At 43.4% G+C, this 16,600-nt stretch overlaps 1 protein-coding gene across 1 annotated transcript; it reads right to left on the bottom strand.

Moving 5' to 3' along the window:
• Positions 1–1,289: 1,289 nt before the first annotated feature.
• Positions 1,290–3,634, bottom strand: LOC130469975 (uncharacterized). Its single transcript, XM_056839526.1, has 4 exons — positions 3,593–3,634; positions 3,021–3,302; positions 1,549–2,927; positions 1,290–1,467 (listed from the first exon to the last, which is right to left on the bottom strand). Exons 1-4 carry the CDS (start codon positions 3,632–3,634, stop codon positions 1,290–1,292), a joined length of 1,881 nt encoding a protein of 626 aa, XP_056695504.1.
• Between the last annotated feature and the right edge of the window lie 12,966 nt (positions 3,635–16,600).

Genomic DNA, 16,600 nt, shown 5'->3' with positions numbered 1-16,600 from the left:
GAATCAAAGTGAGTGTTCATAGATTGCAAGAATGGATTGTCCTCCTATCTTTGATAGGATATGGTGTTGTTGTGTAACAAGGCCTCTGGGAGAGTTAGATACTGTAAAATGCATGGCCGTGCTCAGAATGGCTTAACCTTCTGCAAAAGTTTGACAGTTGAACTCTGTAATCCGAGAAACACTTCTGGGCCTAATAAGGATGGCTTGGATCTTACCTTATGTTCAGTAAGTAACACTAAGTGACAAAGGAATGTGAATGCACACTTGTCTGAATGACAAGTGGGAGATTGAAGGAAATATTTCCTTCACCCAAGGTGCATTAAGTCTAATACCAAGGTTCAGATTAATTGCGAATAATTAATTCAGTAAGAGCAAGTGATCGGAATAGCTAGCTGGAGCAATGCTTCCGATTAGTGAGTTCTAATGGATATTGAACTCATAGCTTAGTCTTGACTGAATCTACAAGGTCACACCAATGATATGTAACAGATCACCAGGATTAAATGAATCGGAAATTCATTTAATAGCTTTTCGGGAATTAAGTTGGAAACGTATTATACGATACGACCTTGCATCGGAATCGTATATCGTATCGCGAATATTCGTAAGCTAGGCGAGACGAATAAATCGTATCGTACGACGGTGATTCGTCGTATACGAAACGATAAATAATATATCGGATATATATTAAATCGCGAATACGAGGAGCGGCCCACGAGACGAGTGCACGAAGCACTCAAGGCCCATGGGCGCGCGCGCGCTAGGCGAGCAAGAAAAGAAACGCAGCAGCGAGGCCCATGGCCGAGGAGATGTGCGCGTGCGGGCCGAGACCACGACACAGCAGCAGCAACGCGGCCCACGGCCCAGCTTGCTGTGCGTGTCCGTGTGATGGCGCGCGGGGCTTGCTAGCCCGACCTTGCCTCAAGGCTTGGTCGGTTAGTAAGGTTATGTAAATAACCTTCTAACCTCTTTCCAACTAATCACAATTCAGATTACACACAACCCTAGGAGAAAACAGAGAACCCTAATTCTCTCTGTGCCTCCAAAGTGTGTTCATCCCAAAAGCACAAACTCTTGATCGATTGTCTAAGCTACGGTAATCAAGACGGATCTGATCGTGTCGGTGAACCAAGTAGAGGAACGACAACTGGAGTTCTTAGTTCGTGTTTGTTGACAGATTATTGTGGAAAACACGCTTCGAATGTAAGTTTGCTTAATCTGTGCTTTATACATGCTTCCTGGCTTTGGGGATTGTTTCCGCACATGTTATTATGTTTAATTGTATTCCCCTACACCATTGTGTTTGAATCAAGAGTGTATGACTTCCCTTTCTTCTTCCCTTTCTTCTTCCTCCCAAGAGGATAACCTGCCTTAGGGAATAAAGGTGACTCTTCGTCAATTTCATCAGTTTTCTCCTTACTTGTGTTAAACCACTTAGATCGCTTCTTTGCACCAGCATGCAAATACCTAGAACAGAATATCAAGCACTCTTCAGCCAAATAACCTTATGCTATTGAAGCCTCAGGGCGACATCGGTTTTTAACATACGATTTCAGCTTTCCGAGGTATCTTTCTATAGGGTACATCCACCAATCACACACTGGTCCACCATGCTTTATTTCATCAACCAAATGAATCAGCAAGTGAACCATGATGTCAAAAAAAGATGGTGGAAATATTCTTTCAAGTTCACAAAGAGTCTCAACAATTTCAGATTGAAGGCGATCTAAATCTTTTGGATTGATGACTCTCTTGCATATTTCTTTAAAAAAGCCACTCAATCTAATAAGAGGTAATGCAATATGCTTTGGTAAAGTTTTCCTAATTGCTGCGGGAAGCAAGTGTTGCATTATTATATGAGCATCATGACTCTTGTACCCTAATATTTTTCCCTCCTTCACTTGCACACACCTTGCAATATTTGATGCACAACCTTGTGGTAGCTTTGCCTTCTTCATTGAGAATGATGCTTTAGGCAGCAAAACATACCCCTCGTCATCTGTATCTAAAGGATGTATTTCTTCCCTTATACCCATTTCTTGCAGATCTAATCGAGCCTTATGATGATCTTTTGACTTTCTAGGTATGTCTAACAAAGTTCCCATCACACTATCACATATGTTTTTTCTATGTGCATGACATCCAAATGATGGCGACACCCGCAATCTTTCCAATATGGCAAAGTGTGGAAGATAGAGGACTTTCTCCATGGACAATCTGGATATTTCTTTTTTGGTTGTAACTTTTCCAAACTTGTTTTCCCAATTTTCCAACAAGCTTGAAACTTGAGTCCCTGTTAAAGGATTTGGAGATATCCTCTCTTCCTTTTCTCCGTTAAAAGACTTCATATCATGCCGCCAAGGATAATTTTCATCTAACCATCGACGATGATCAAAGTAGCAAGATATGTTACTATTATTCAAGTGATGATGATCAGTCTCGTAGTGACAATAGGGGCATGCAAACTTCCCTTTGGTGCTCCAACCAGATAACATAGCATAAACTGGAAAGTCATTGGTCGTTGATTGTAAAGCTGCATGCATCTTGAATGTTTGTCTCTTCTCCGTGTCATAGGTATCCAACCCATACTCCCACAGATCTTTAAGTTCTTGAACCAATGGTTGAAGGTAGACATCAATGTCATTCCCAGGAGAGGTGAGCCCGAGAATAAGGAGAGACAACATCAAGAATTCTGGCTTCATACACAACCATGGTGGTAAGTTGTAATTAATTAGAACAACAGGCCATGTACTATGTTGTGTGCTCATAGTTCGAAATGGATTAAATCCATCACTTGCAAGCCCCAAACGAACATTACGTGCTTCTTTAGCAAAATTTGGGTACTTTAGATCAAACTCTTTCCACGCCTCACCATCAGCCGGATGCCTCAATAACTCATCTTTATCTCTTTCTTCATCATGCCACTTCTATAGCCCTGCTGTTTCTGAACACATGTACAATCTTTGAAGCCTTGGTTTAAGAGGAAAATGCCAAAGAACTTTTGCAGGGACATTATGCACTTTCTTAGATGGCTGATTGCTAATATCATCTTGGTTTATAGTCTCTGTTTCTTTCCACCTTGAAGCATGACAAACATGGCAAGACGTCGCTGCTTTATGCTCCTTCCAATACAGCATACAATCATTACGACATGCATCAATCTTGTCAGAATGAAGACCCAGATCTTTTATCAATTTCTTTGCCTCATTAAAAGAGTTAGGCACTTTGGATGCATCTGGTAACACTTCTCGGATAAAATCCAAAATATTTGAAGTTGCTACATTAGTTAACCCATGAGTACACTTCAAAAGGTAAAAACGAAAGAGAAATGATAGCTTTGAATTTTTTTTGCAGCCGGGATATAGCTCTTGTTTTCATCTTCAACTAACTTATAGAACTTCTTAGCCTCATCATTGGGCTCATCTCCAACCCCTTTGATGTGGGCCTGAATATCTCCACCATAAGGCCCAAAAAAGCTACAATGACCAATACAGGCCAGCCTAGGCGATTCATGGGCCCAAGCCTAGGAAGTAGGCTCAGACCTTGGTACATACACGAAATAAGGGCGAAGCCTTGTTATTGGAAAGCCCACCTTCTCTAAGAAGCCAGGCCCAATTTGTAAAAGGCTCATCATTGTTGGCCAAATGACATGTGTAAATCCCCAAGGGGCACGCATCCCACAGCTAGGGTAGAGGGATCAATTCCCAAGAAACCATAGCCCTATAAATAGCTCAGATCCTAAGGTAAGGGGCATTGAATTCATTCCCACCTACCTAAAACTATCTTTGCTCTGCTTTCTCTCTTAAATTACTTCTCTCTCTAGTCTATACTTACTTAGGCATCGGAGGGAATATTCCTACGGGAATATTCTTGTTTTGCAGGTTGCCAGAGGGTTCGTGCCAGCTCATACTTGATACCTCCGAGGAACGCGTGACACGTCATCACCGTAAAAGATCCCACAACATTTGGCGCCGTCTGTGGGGAGGTATAGTATCATGGACGAACAACAATCTGAGGAAAGCACGGAAAAAGCACGATCTCCTACCAACGGAGGGCGGCTCCCTGCTAAAGACAAGACTAGCAATCCTTGTGACGCCGCAACCAGCCGGCCGACTTCTGCGAGGTCCCTGCGGTACTTGTTGAAGATCTCCATCAGAACATTGCGGGTGATTGGCAAGAGGGATTTTAGCACGTCCTCCAAGAAGAAATCACCAGATCCTTCAGCCAAGCCAACCCGGGGCAGGGTAACGGCAGAGTGATGGTATCAGTAGCAGATGACCATCATCCACCCCGGAAGGGACAGCGCCCGGAGGAAGGAAGTCAGCATGTAAGAGAAGACCGTCCGGGAAGGCGGACGAGCCTACCTTCACGGCGGCCAACTTGCAAATATCAGAATTATCACTCCCCCAGAACTTCTAGAGGGCGGCATGTGAACCCCACCCGGGAAAAAAGTGGTCGAGGCACTGAAGTAAAAAGGAAACGAAGAAAGTCGTCATCAAGAAACTTGTTTATATTCAACACGGATCTTGAAGATATTCTCTTGGCTGAGGGACGGAATCTGGGAATAGAGCAGCGGTCCCCCAGACGGCCGGCTGCCTTAAAGCATAAGGCCCCGTTCTGTGCTTTTCACAGAGAAGAGGGGCACGATATCCAAAGCTGTCGAATGTTGAGACAGATACTGAATGACTATGCGGCTAAAGGATACCTACGTCCGTATCTCTGTCTGGCAGATGCAAGCAAGGAGTCGAGCCTCTACACCAATAGCAACAGTTGTTCAGACGAAGGGTTTGTGGCAGTGATATCAGGAGGGATTGCGGCAGGAGAACCGTCTAGAGAAGGACGGCAATCAGGTTCGTCTTATCTCCGCCCCGCACAAATGGATTTACCTCTTGTGGAAATTTCCAAAGACGATTACCAAAAGACGGCAGCACCATATGATGATGATCTTGGTCCTGGAAATTAAGGTGACTAATCTCAGAGTGAAAAGAGTACTGGTAGACACGGGGAGCTCGTCGGACATAATTAGTCTGTAGTGCTTGCAAAAATTGAAGTATGATGCCGAAACAATAGAAAAAGTGTTCAAGCCCTTAGTAGGATTCGGGGGAGGTATCGTCCACCCCATTAGCTCCATCCTGCTCCCCGTCTCCATGGGCACCCCTCCGGTAAACGAGGAAGGTGTCATTCGGTTTACGATTGTAGCCAGACTCACCGCGTTTAATATCATACTCGGCCGTCCAGCGCTCAATGATCTGAAGGCAGTGATCGTCCCCCACCTACTGTTGGTAAAATTTGTGGGAAGTAATGGTGGCATTGGAGCCCTCTACGGAAACCAACAACTGGCCAGAGATTGTTACTTGTCAACGTTGGAACCGGCAGCATGGGGGGCTTCTCCAAAGAAAAACGAACAGTTGAAACCACTGAAAAACCCGCCTAAACTCAGAGAGACACCTATGGCACATAGTGCAGACAGACGTCCTGAGCCAGTGGGGGTACACTATGATATAGTCCTAGACCTAACGGACCCATCTCGTACAGTTCCCATTGGAATTCCGCCTGACAACCCCATGGCAGCGGCACTAGTGCATCTGCTAAGAGAATACAAAGAGATATTCGTCTTCACGGTAGAAGAAATGCCAGGCATTGATCCGAGGGTGGCCATGCACAAACTGAATGTAGATTGTGCTATGAAACCGGTACGACAGAAGAAAAGAAGTCATGGGGAGACAAGAAATTTAGCCGTCGCCGCTGAAGTACAGAAGTTAATGGACGCAGGCTTCATACGTCCATGTCAGTATCCAGACTAGGTGGCAAATGTAGTATTGGTACCCAAGCCCAATGGGACGTGGAGGATGTGCGTCGACTATACAGATTTAAATAAAGCCTGCCCCAAGGACAACTTTTCATTGCCAAAGATAGATCGTCTCGTCGATTCAATGGCAGGGCACGCCATGATGAGCTTCATGGACGCCTACTCTGGATTTCATCAGATCCCTTTATGGCCTGAAGACCAGGAAAAGACATCATTTGTCACAGAGCAAGGTCTGTACTGTTACAAGGTAATGTCGTTTGGCCTAAAAAATGCACCAGCCACCTTTCAACGATTGGTGAACACCGTTTTTACGAAACAGCTTGGGAGGAACATAGAAGCCTATATTGATGATATGATTGTAAAAAGCAGACAAAGGATGTATCACCTCGGCGATTTGCGAGAGACCTTTGAGACCCTTAGGGCTTACCAAATGAGACTCAACCCAAAGAAATGCATTTTCGGAGTCACTTATGGCAAGTTCCTTGGTTTTCTAATTGATGAGAGTGGCATTGAGGCCAATCTTGACAAGGTACAAGCCGTCATCACTATGACGTCCCCAAAGACAGTTAAAGATGTGCAACGCTTGACTGGTTGCCTCGCCGCCTTGGGACAATTTTTGTCTAGAGCTGGAGACAAGTGTCATTACTTTTTCAGTACCATTAAAAATGGGACCCAGTTTTAATGGACACCACAGTCAGACGACGCTTTCCTTCGTTTGAAAGAGCATCTGCACACTCTGTCGCGGCTAGTCAGCCCTCTCTCAGGGGAAGTTCTATGCCTCTACCTTGCCATCTCATATTACTCTCTAAGCGCCGTCCTACTCACAGAGAGGGATGGAATACAACTACTCGTCTACTTCGTCAGCCACATGTTACAGAACGCCGAGCTTAAGTACCCAACTGTTGAAAAATTCGGTTTCGCTCTGTTTTTGGTTAGCAAGAAGCTTCGCCCTTACTTCTTGGCCCATCGGCTGATAGTATACACAGATCAACCTCTTAAACGGCCGTTTACCAACCTGGAAGCGTCCGGGAGAATGCTCAATTGGGCAATTGAGCTTAATGCATTTGATATTTCATTTGAGCCGCGGAAGGCCATAAAGGGGAAGGCCTTTGCTGATTTTATTGCGGAGATGACTAGGCCAGTCTACTTGAAAAATGAAAAGACCCAATGGGTAATCCATGTGGATGGTCCCGCCACCCAAAATGGGTGTGGAGCCGGCATCATCTACGAATCACCAGAAGGGGATGTCTATGAATAGCGTTTCAACTTTCAGGCGTTAAACAATGAAGCTGAATATGAAGCCTTGATATGCGGAATCCAAATGAGCAAAGCAGCTGGAGCAACAGAGGTTCTGGTCCTATCTGACTCACAGCTAATTGTCAGTCAGGTAAAGGGAGAATATGAAGCCAAGGACGACGCCATGATAAAATACTTGGAAAAAGTCCGCCAAGAAGTACAACAGCTGAATAGCTTTGAAATATAACATATACCACGGTCCGATAACAGCAAGGCAGACGCCCTATCCAAGTTGGCCAGCTCCGCATCGTACGACACACCACGTCATGTATTTTGGGAGGTAAAGCAGACCAAGAGCATTGATACTTTGAGGACAGCCATCCTAGACCGGACGGCCACTTGGGTGGACAATATAGTCAATTTTAAGATGAATGGGGTGCTCCCTGAAGATCCCAAGCATGCGGAAAGATTACAAAAGAAAGGCACCTGGTTCGAGATGTGGAATGGGACTTTATACAAAAAGGCTTTCTCATGGCCTCTTCTTCGCTGCGTAAGCCCAGAGAAGGGGCATGAAGTACCGGAGGATCTCCATCAAGGATTATGCAGCTCACACATAGGGGGGAGGGCCTTGGTAGAAAAATCTCTAAGAACTGGATATTATTGGTCCTCTCTCAAAGAAGGCGCTGTTAACTTGGTTAAGCGGTGTGATAAATATCAACGGTTTGCTCATCTAATTCGACGACCGGCTCAGAAACTAACACCCATCACCACTCCTATACCATTTGCTAAATGGGGAATGGACCTATTAGGCCCTTATACGACGGCCCCAGGGGGACTTCGCTATGTGATAGTTGTTGTCGACCATTTCACCAAATGGGTAGAAGCTGAAGCCATGAAAAACACCAAGGCACAGGACGTGAGGGCCTTCATCTGCAAAAACATCATTATAAGATTCAGCGTGCCGCAGTCCATTGTCTTTGACAATGGGCCACAATTCAAGACACCTAAGTTGCGAAAGCTGGTTGGCTGATCACGGCATCACGGCATGTTTTGCATCAGTTGGCCGCCCTCAAGCAAACGGACAGGTAGAAGCATTCAACAAGATCATCTCTGAAGGGATGAAAAAGAAGCTTGATGAAGCAAAAGGGTTGTGGGCCGACGAGTTACCCAATGTCTTATGGTCTATACGAACAACATCAAATAATTCCACAGGAGAAACACCATTCTTATTAGCATATGGAGCTGAGGCGGTCCTACTAATTGAAATGTGTGAACCAACTCTGCGCGTCATGTTATTTAATGAAGATGCCAATTGGGAAATGATGAAAGCGGCCTTGGATTTCTAGCCTAAAACCAGAGGGAACGCGGCTCTACGCCAACAGCTATACAAACTCCGAATGACTAGGGAGTACAACAAAAGAGTCTCCAGAAGAATCTTAAAGGTTGGAGATTTTGTGCTAAGGAAGATGGAGGCCGTTGGACGTGCTAATGAACAAGGGAAGCTCACCCCTACCTGGGAAGGTCCATACGAAATCTATGAAGAGGTTCGGGACGGAACTTACCGAATCCAAGATATGCAAGGGCGTCCAATTTTACGTACTTGGAATGCGGATAACCTGAAGAAATACTTTTTCTAAAAAATTGATATCTATGTTATCTTGATTAATGAATGAACACTTTGTAAGAATGAAGACGTCCACACTATAGACGCACCATGTAGCACGACTTATTGAAATTTAAATGAAAAATCTCCCAGCAAGTCGGCCTTGCCAGGGAATCTTCACTTGTGCCAAGTACGTTACCCAATCCTTTAAAGAGGCACAGACAATAACTCTCTCTTAACGATTAGTCGTTTAAAGGCCTAAGAAGTGGCCCAGATTAGCACCCTCACTAGGCTGATCACCTAGAACACAGGGGAAACACATTTTTCGATGGCTATATGAAGTAGCTAAAGACCTTGGCAACGAAAGACCAAGGAAAATAATCGTCGTACCCATTTAAGGGCGTCAGCTATAAATGTTGAGCTAACCAACATCATAAATAATAAACAGGAACGGCAAATAAAATAAAACAACAGAAACGTTTAAAAGACGCCCAGTCATTCAAATAAGTCAGTCATAATTACAAAATTATGCACATAACGCCATCAAGCAAGGCGTCGCAGAAACAAGAAAAAGTCAAAATACAAATCCCCTAGATTGCCTCATTCGTCATCATCACCAGGAACGAATTCAGGAGGAGGACGTCCTTCCTTCAGGGCTTTCTCCACCTCCACCTGATAATTGATGAACTTCTCGAACCAGCTGAAGGGGCGAATACTGCCAAACTCTGCATTCCAAGCAAGCTCAATGCCCCCTCGGATCGACCTTTCACCCAACACGGCAGATTGGCTACGCACCTCTTTGGATGTAGCCACTTCCTTATGAGCCGACTCCAGTTGTGCCTCCAAATCCTGGAACTTGGCATCAAGACGAGAGAACTCATCCTTTTTCTCCTTTATCTTCTCAGATAGATCCAAAATCTGAGAAAAATTATGGTCAATCTGTTCAAGACGCTGCTTATTTTCATCATGTTGAGAAGTCAGGGACTTGGTCAGCGCGTCAAGCTCCTCCCTCCTGTTGAGCCGAAGTTCCTCTAGTTCAGCAAAATGCTGATCGCCGCACTGCATAGCAAGAAGGCGGTGTCTAGCCTCTTCATGCACCAGAGAAGTGCGCCACTTCTTCAAGTTATCCAGCAGAATAAACATCTGCAAAACAGCAAGCGGACTGTATGGCGGCAAGCTGAGTCTCGGCATAGAGGACAAGGACAAATAAAAAAAAATGCTCTCCTAAAAGAATGCTCTCCTAAAAGACAAGGACAAATAAAAAACTTACATCCAGCACAGAGGACTGTATGGCGGCAAGCTGAGTCTCGGCCGCCTCGGGAAGGGTCTCAGCGTATTTCGGAGGAATAGCATTGCGCATTTGACTCATTATCTGTCTGCGGCCCTGAGAAGTAAACCGGCCTGAAGAGGGGATCTGATCCATTCAGCATCAATGGCTTTCTGAGGGTCGGGTATTTCTATTGGAAAAGCAACAGCCTTAGAATATATGGGAGAGACTATAGAACTGCCAGACGAAGAACGGCAAGTGGTTACCATGTTGGAGTAAAACTTACCACCGGAATTCCTAGCCCTCTCCGCCGCCTTCAGAGGAATGTTACGGCGGACGTCTTCTGGAATTCCCGCAAGAGGATCAATTGCCGCCTTAGCTCTTTGGGAACTAGGAGGGGTAAACTCCCCAGCATTGGGAGCGTCTTGGGCAAACACCCTTTGACGTGCCGGTGGCGCCTTCGACGCCTTCACAGCTGCTGGCTTGAAGGAGGGTTTTCCTGTGCCACCAGCCTTGCGCTTGGAGGGTAGCGCCGCGGTCGTGACGGCTTTCCTCGAACCCTGGGAAGACCAAACCACGTTAGTTTCAAAAACTAAAGGAAATCACATACTCCGGAAAGATGGAGCAATACCTTCTTTTCCTCCGTGGGAGGGTTAGGTTGCTGGACGGCCTGCTCCCGGACGGCCTGCTCAGTAGCCTCCTGACGTTGCAAGGCCTGAAAGGTACTTGCATCAAGCACCTCTACCAGCCAGGTCGGCATGTCCACGCGGCCCTTGGATCAATCATCTAGATTCTCCATGGCCTCGTCTGAAAATGAGAGAAAGACGTCAGGAAAACACAAGGCATTAAAAACAACGAAGAACCAGGTTACAAAACATTACCTCTCGGCATATACGAACACAAGCCCACAGCCGAGAGGAAAACGGGATCGTCCAACTGATCCAAATGAGGCAACCACCCCTCAGGTATATAAGCCGTCTTGGTTCCAACTGTGAGCGGCTTGGCCTTGAATAGGGACGAAATCCGTTTCCAGAGGGCGGCGGAAACTGGAGGAAAGGAGCCGCTCTTCCCAACAAAGTTGGGTTGAAGTGTCCAACGTCTCATCCTGCTACACATTTCCAGGTCGGTGGTTCTGATAACCACCCATTTCTTCCGCCAGTGATGCCATTTGGACGCCTTGCCCATCACCGTCTTGTATGCTCCCTTATAAGTAAGGGCTAGCCAACCCTCGGCGGATCTAGGAACTTGGGATATTGATACTATCCTGAGAAATGCTGGGAAGGAAGGGGTAATACCCTCGAGTTCACATCGGGCAATATACCCAAAGACGCCGACCTAGGAGTTGGGGGACATTTGGTTCAAACCAATGTTAAAACCATCCAACACCTCCACCACAAAAGGGTGGGGAGGAAACCTCATGCCTAGCTTTAAGAAGGAGTTGTACACGGCGAACTCCCCTTCTACTAATCCAAAACTGGTACAGTTTATGCCGGCTGGCATGAAAAACTTGTACTCAGAACCCAAGTTTAAAGACGCCCCATAATCAGCGCCTTGGGCAGTAAGATAGCTCAGCCACGTCTGAAGGGGGAAAATCTCGCAGGGATGAAGGTGGCCTTCTTCACTCCTGGAGGGGCCCGCTGGCGCGCATTCGGCACCCTCATTCGTGGGCGAGTCCTCCTCTAAGGGGCAAGAAGATTTCCCTTCGAAATATGGGTCGTCACCTATTTGCACCATGATATCCTGCACAGGCTGAAGAATTGGCTCAAGACGAGGGGCATAACTCGAGAAATGAAGACGTCAAAATAGCAGGTCGCCGCCCTCAGTTTTGACGAGATCCTCATATCATAGATGGGAGAAGGGGGCAGTGAATAACCAAAATCAACAAACAAGTTTTCTCAAAATAAATGTTACCTGATGGATTGAAGAGAAGATTTCCAAATTGGATGAAGAACTTCAAGAACAGGACTTTGAAGATTGTGGCGGAGCTACAGTGCCTCTTGGTGGTTGCTAGACCCCGGAAATTGCCTTCTTCTGTGGCTCTCAAATGATTTTAGAAATGAGGGGGGGGAAATCACTCATAATTGTCACTTATTTATAGAGGGGTAAGAAATGATTACCCATGCCACGCGTCATCACTCTACTGGATAACCCAAGAGCAGTAAAAACTAGCGTCCGTTTTCACTCCTCATGAGGGGCAAATGATGTGGGCCTAAATATCTCCACCATAAGGCCCAAAAAAGCTACAATGACCAATACAGGCCAGCCCAGGCGATTCATGGGCCCAAGCCCAGGAAGTAGGCTCAGACCTTGGTACATAAACGAAATAAGGGCAAAGCCTTATTATTGGAAATCCCACCTTCTCTGAGAAGCCAGGCCCAATTTGTAAAAGGCTCATCATTGTTGGCCAAATGACACGTGTCCTAAATCCCCAAGGGGCACGCATCCCACAGCTAGGGTAGAGGGATCAATTCCCAAGAAACCCTAGCCCTATAAATAGCTCAGATCCCAAGGTAAGGGGCATTTAATTCATTCCCACCTACCTAAAACTATCTTTGCTCTGCCTTCTCTCTTAAATTACTTCTCTCTCTAGCCTATACTTACTTAGACATCGGAGGGAATATTCCTACGGGAATATTCTTGTTTTGCAGGTTGCCAGAGGATTCGTGCCAGCTCATACTTGATACCTCCGAGGAACGCGTGACACGTCATCACCGTAAAAGATCCCACAACACCCTTCATACCTTTCTGCCACGTCTCTATGAACATCATATATCAAACGTGCAATATCATCGTGTCAATATAATCTTCAACATTCCTCTTTGTATTTGATGTCGATGACATACCCTTTTCATAACAATGCCATCCTTCAGTGCCAGGCTCGATCCCATTTGCAATCAAATGATTGAATACTGTCTCTCTACGATTCCAAAAGCGGTGATAACACACCTTACACGAGCAAGTAATCTGATCACCAATTGCTTGAGTAGAAAACTCTTTATCTAAATAATCCTCCACACCTTTCTCATACTCATTACTAGATTGTAAGAAGTTGGTCCAACTACTCATTTTGTCTCCTTTATGAAAAGTGAAACATACACGAATTGAGAAATTAAAAACATTGGAATATAATTTTAACATGTCTAAAAGGAATGACAATAACTAGAGAAACATACACCCACAAATAATTGAGACTTGTATAATAATAATAGAAACGAAACAAGTAAAGAAAATAGATAAAAAGTCAAGTTGAATTCAAAAATCTGGTGAAGTTTCCGATTGCTAGATTCTTTTAGGTAGTATATTAAGTTGTTTTAGCTAGATAGGAAACTGCCACGATGATTAACGGAATCTCATTGTTGGTGTTAAATTGGTATTCTCTCTCTGAAATACGTTAGAGCACTCAAGGTTTAATCTAATGATGCACACAGGTGTCTCTCTTTACGAACTATTACAGGCAGAAACATTACAATCAGAACGAGAGCATGAGAACAAGAATGGGCAGAAAAACTACAATCAAAAGAAGAACAGGCAGAAACACTACAATCAGAACAAGAAAAGGCAGAACTAACCTGAACAGGCAAAAAGACTACAATTAGAAAAAGAACAGGCACACAAGAAATCAGGGAAACAACACCGGAGGAAAACATCAGCAGAAAGACATTGTAAAAGCAGCAACTCAAAAACAGACAAGCATGGTACTTTAATTCTACTTCATTTTTTCAGCCGATTAGTATTCAGAGTAGTATTTTTGCAAGTCTGTCATTTTTTATTTTCTTTAGAAGGCTTAAATAAGAGTCTCCGAACCAGAGAGATACTGGTAAAAACTAAATGTGTTTCCCTAAACTTATAACATGCAACATTACTACTTACTATGAAGAACTTTTAACATTTTCCCGTCTTTTGTTTTGTCTCTTACTACTGGTAAAAAATTTCTTATTAATTTGTTTTCTGGTAACTTACTCGTTTTTTTCATTTCTGTTCACCTGTAGCAATTTTCAGAAATTTCATTTTCATTTCTCTGTGACATAGTTCATCATGTAATGACAAATCAGACTGCTCAACCAAAGTTTTCACTAAATCAACATCATTCCCTAAAGCACTAGCAAATTTGGTAACCCCAAGTCAGGAACCTCACCAGAGATAGAATTGTTAGAAAGATCCAAAGCCGAAAGCAAGTTCAGACTTGAAATCAACTTAGGTATACTCCCATTAAAACGACTATTCGAGAAATTAAGCACACTCATATTATTAAATTCAATTCAACAGTAATCACTTAGGTATACTCCCATGTAATCACAGCTTAAATTCAACAGTAAGGAAAATAACTTACTAAAAGAATATTGCAGATTTTACAAGAGCTATTCGCTCCTATAATAATTTTCAAATTCTGACAGTAGGAGAAATTTACCTCAGTGAAGTTGTCGCAACTCGCCCTGCTGCCCGAGCACCTGGATACCACACACCTCAAAACTGCACAAATGCAAACAGTTAAACACTACCACTATAACATAAAGCCTCAAATGAATTCAACTAGCAGAATAAAGGTCGGAGTAAGTTTTGTATCACAACATTAAGTTTAAAACACTTGATGCACTTAACATGAGGTGGAGACAGGTATATCATGTTGCAATACAAGGAAAGGGTATCCGTTGATATTTCCAGTTAGCCTTAATGGTGAAATAGAATTTAGGTTATGAACTATAAAGAGATAAACATGTATATTTCGATTTGGAAAGGCTGCAAACTTATGGATTGGTAAAAGGTATTCATGGCATAGGTGATTGTGAGAGTATTACGAGACCTAGACTTATTTGGTCTAAAGCAGCATCACCGGGTTTAATGAGCTTGCAAGTAACTCCTTGACTGCAGACATAGTTGATGTTGGCCTGCAGGCATTATTGCATTAGTGGCCTCTGGTTTTGGCACACACTCCCCTTTGGCTAAATCAGGTAGAGCCATAGGGGCATAGGGGAGGGACAATAGACCTGGCAAGCACAATATTCTCACAACTATTCTTGGACCCCAAACAGTCTTAAGACATGGAACTAGCTGAAATAAAGGAAATAATATCTTGAGCTTAACCTTAACTAAACCTCCACTAATTATGAATTTATTATTTCCAAAGTTAAAATCAATTGAAAGAATAGTAGTTCACAAACCTGAAAGATGATGAGACTTATGAGCACAAGCTGAATATCATGAAATCCAAGACTCTCAAACAGGTCCTTTGAATTTCTCACAAGAGTATATCCTCCGAATTGCAATAAAGTACGAATCTGCAGAAGTTCAAAATACGGAAGAGATAAGGAGAAGCTCAATCAGAAGAACGTATATTTGGATGAGTAAACCAAAAAAATATCAAGTTGAGATTTAAGCATCGTTATGTTCACAAGCAAGCCAAAGTATTGGAATGGCAGGCATGCCAATTAAATAGTCACCAGGTCACCTTGACGAAGCCACAACAGTGTCAAAATAGAAGAGAGAAAGATGAATTTATACAGACAAAAAAAAACAGTAGGTAGGACTCCGTAGTGACAGAACCCTAGAAATTGAAATCAGATGAATTCCATGAATAGACTAACATAAGGGTTCTGTGAAGTTCAGTTCTATTCTGCACAGATCAGTTCTGAACTGCACAGATCAGTTCTGAACTGCACAGATCAGTTCTGATCTGCACAGATCAGTTCTGATTTGTACAGATTAGTTCTTTGCAGAATTCCTAACCAACTTGTTCCTGCCAGAGTTCTTGAGACACTACCTAAGAATGCATTGGAAAAATGGGACGGCTTCCCAGTAAGGTTATTGACTGAAAGTTGTTAATCTGTTATTCACCATGATTATGAAATTTTATACTTCCTCTTTTACGGTTGAGCATAATAGGGGAAACCAAGCAATGGCATTAAAACATGGAACAGTCAAAGGATCATCATTGCAGCAGTAAGGCCAATACAGGCGAGTAATATTATTTGGTACCCATCCATCACAGGTTGTATTTTCTAGCCTACAAAGATGAGATGATATCTTATTGCATAAAAGACTGTCAGATAAATAGACAATATAAAAATGCAGTCAAGACTATCGAGTCACCCCATATATCAGTAATACGCCTTTTTTTAACCATGCAAGTAAGTTCCTATGCATCCTACTAAATTGTTCATTGGTCGCAATCAATGTTCACTAAGCTCACATAAAACTATGATAATTCTATTCTTGTCCAAATTCAGTCAAGGTCCATTAGTGAGGTCCATCAGTGAGCTAGAGCATATACCATTTAAGTTCATGACTAAAAAATTCAGATTATCAAATTCAAAGCCAATGACACGACATCAAACACAAAATCAACAAACTTGAAATACAGAATGAATAAATTAAAAGCCCATAATACCACATCACACACAAAATCAATAAACATAAAGAATTCAATCAAAAGGAGTACTAACACTAAGTGTAAAAACACAACAAAAGGAACCAGAAAGAGCAGGTAAATTAATCAAGCTGATTCGTGTTCTATAGAATCATACCTCCCACTTATGTGACTGTCACTATGACTCTTAAAAGGGCCATATAATCGACAAAATAGAAGAAAATACAGAAAGTTAACTAGACACGAAAAGCTAGCAAACAATAATACTAGTCTAAATGACCCTTATTCAGGTTGCTTGACAACCAAACCAAAACACATACT

The sequence above is a fragment of the Spinacia oleracea genome, chromosome 3 (genome assembly GCF_020520425.1).
Source record: "Spinacia oleracea cultivar Varoflay chromosome 3, BTI_SOV_V1, whole genome shotgun sequence".
Classification (NCBI taxonomy): domain Eukaryota; kingdom Viridiplantae; phylum Streptophyta; class Magnoliopsida; order Caryophyllales; family Amaranthaceae; genus Spinacia; species Spinacia oleracea.
The sequence above is the reverse complement of the archived record's forward strand: the minus strand, read 5'-3'. Positions and strand labels throughout refer to the sequence as shown.

Coding starts and splice junctions, on each gene's coding strand:
- LOC130469975 (XM_056839526.1), bottom strand. CDS start 3,634: ATGATGAGCCTTTTACAAATTGGGCCTGGCTTCTTAGAGAAG. Junction 3,303..3,592: donor GGCCTGGCTTCTTAGAGAAG/GTGGGCTTTCCA, acceptor TACCTTTTGAAG/TGTACTCATGGGTTAACTAA. Junction 1,468..1,548: donor TACCTCGGAAAGCTGAAATC/GTATGTTAAAAA, acceptor ATTCTGTTCTAG/GTATTTGCATGCTGGTGCAA.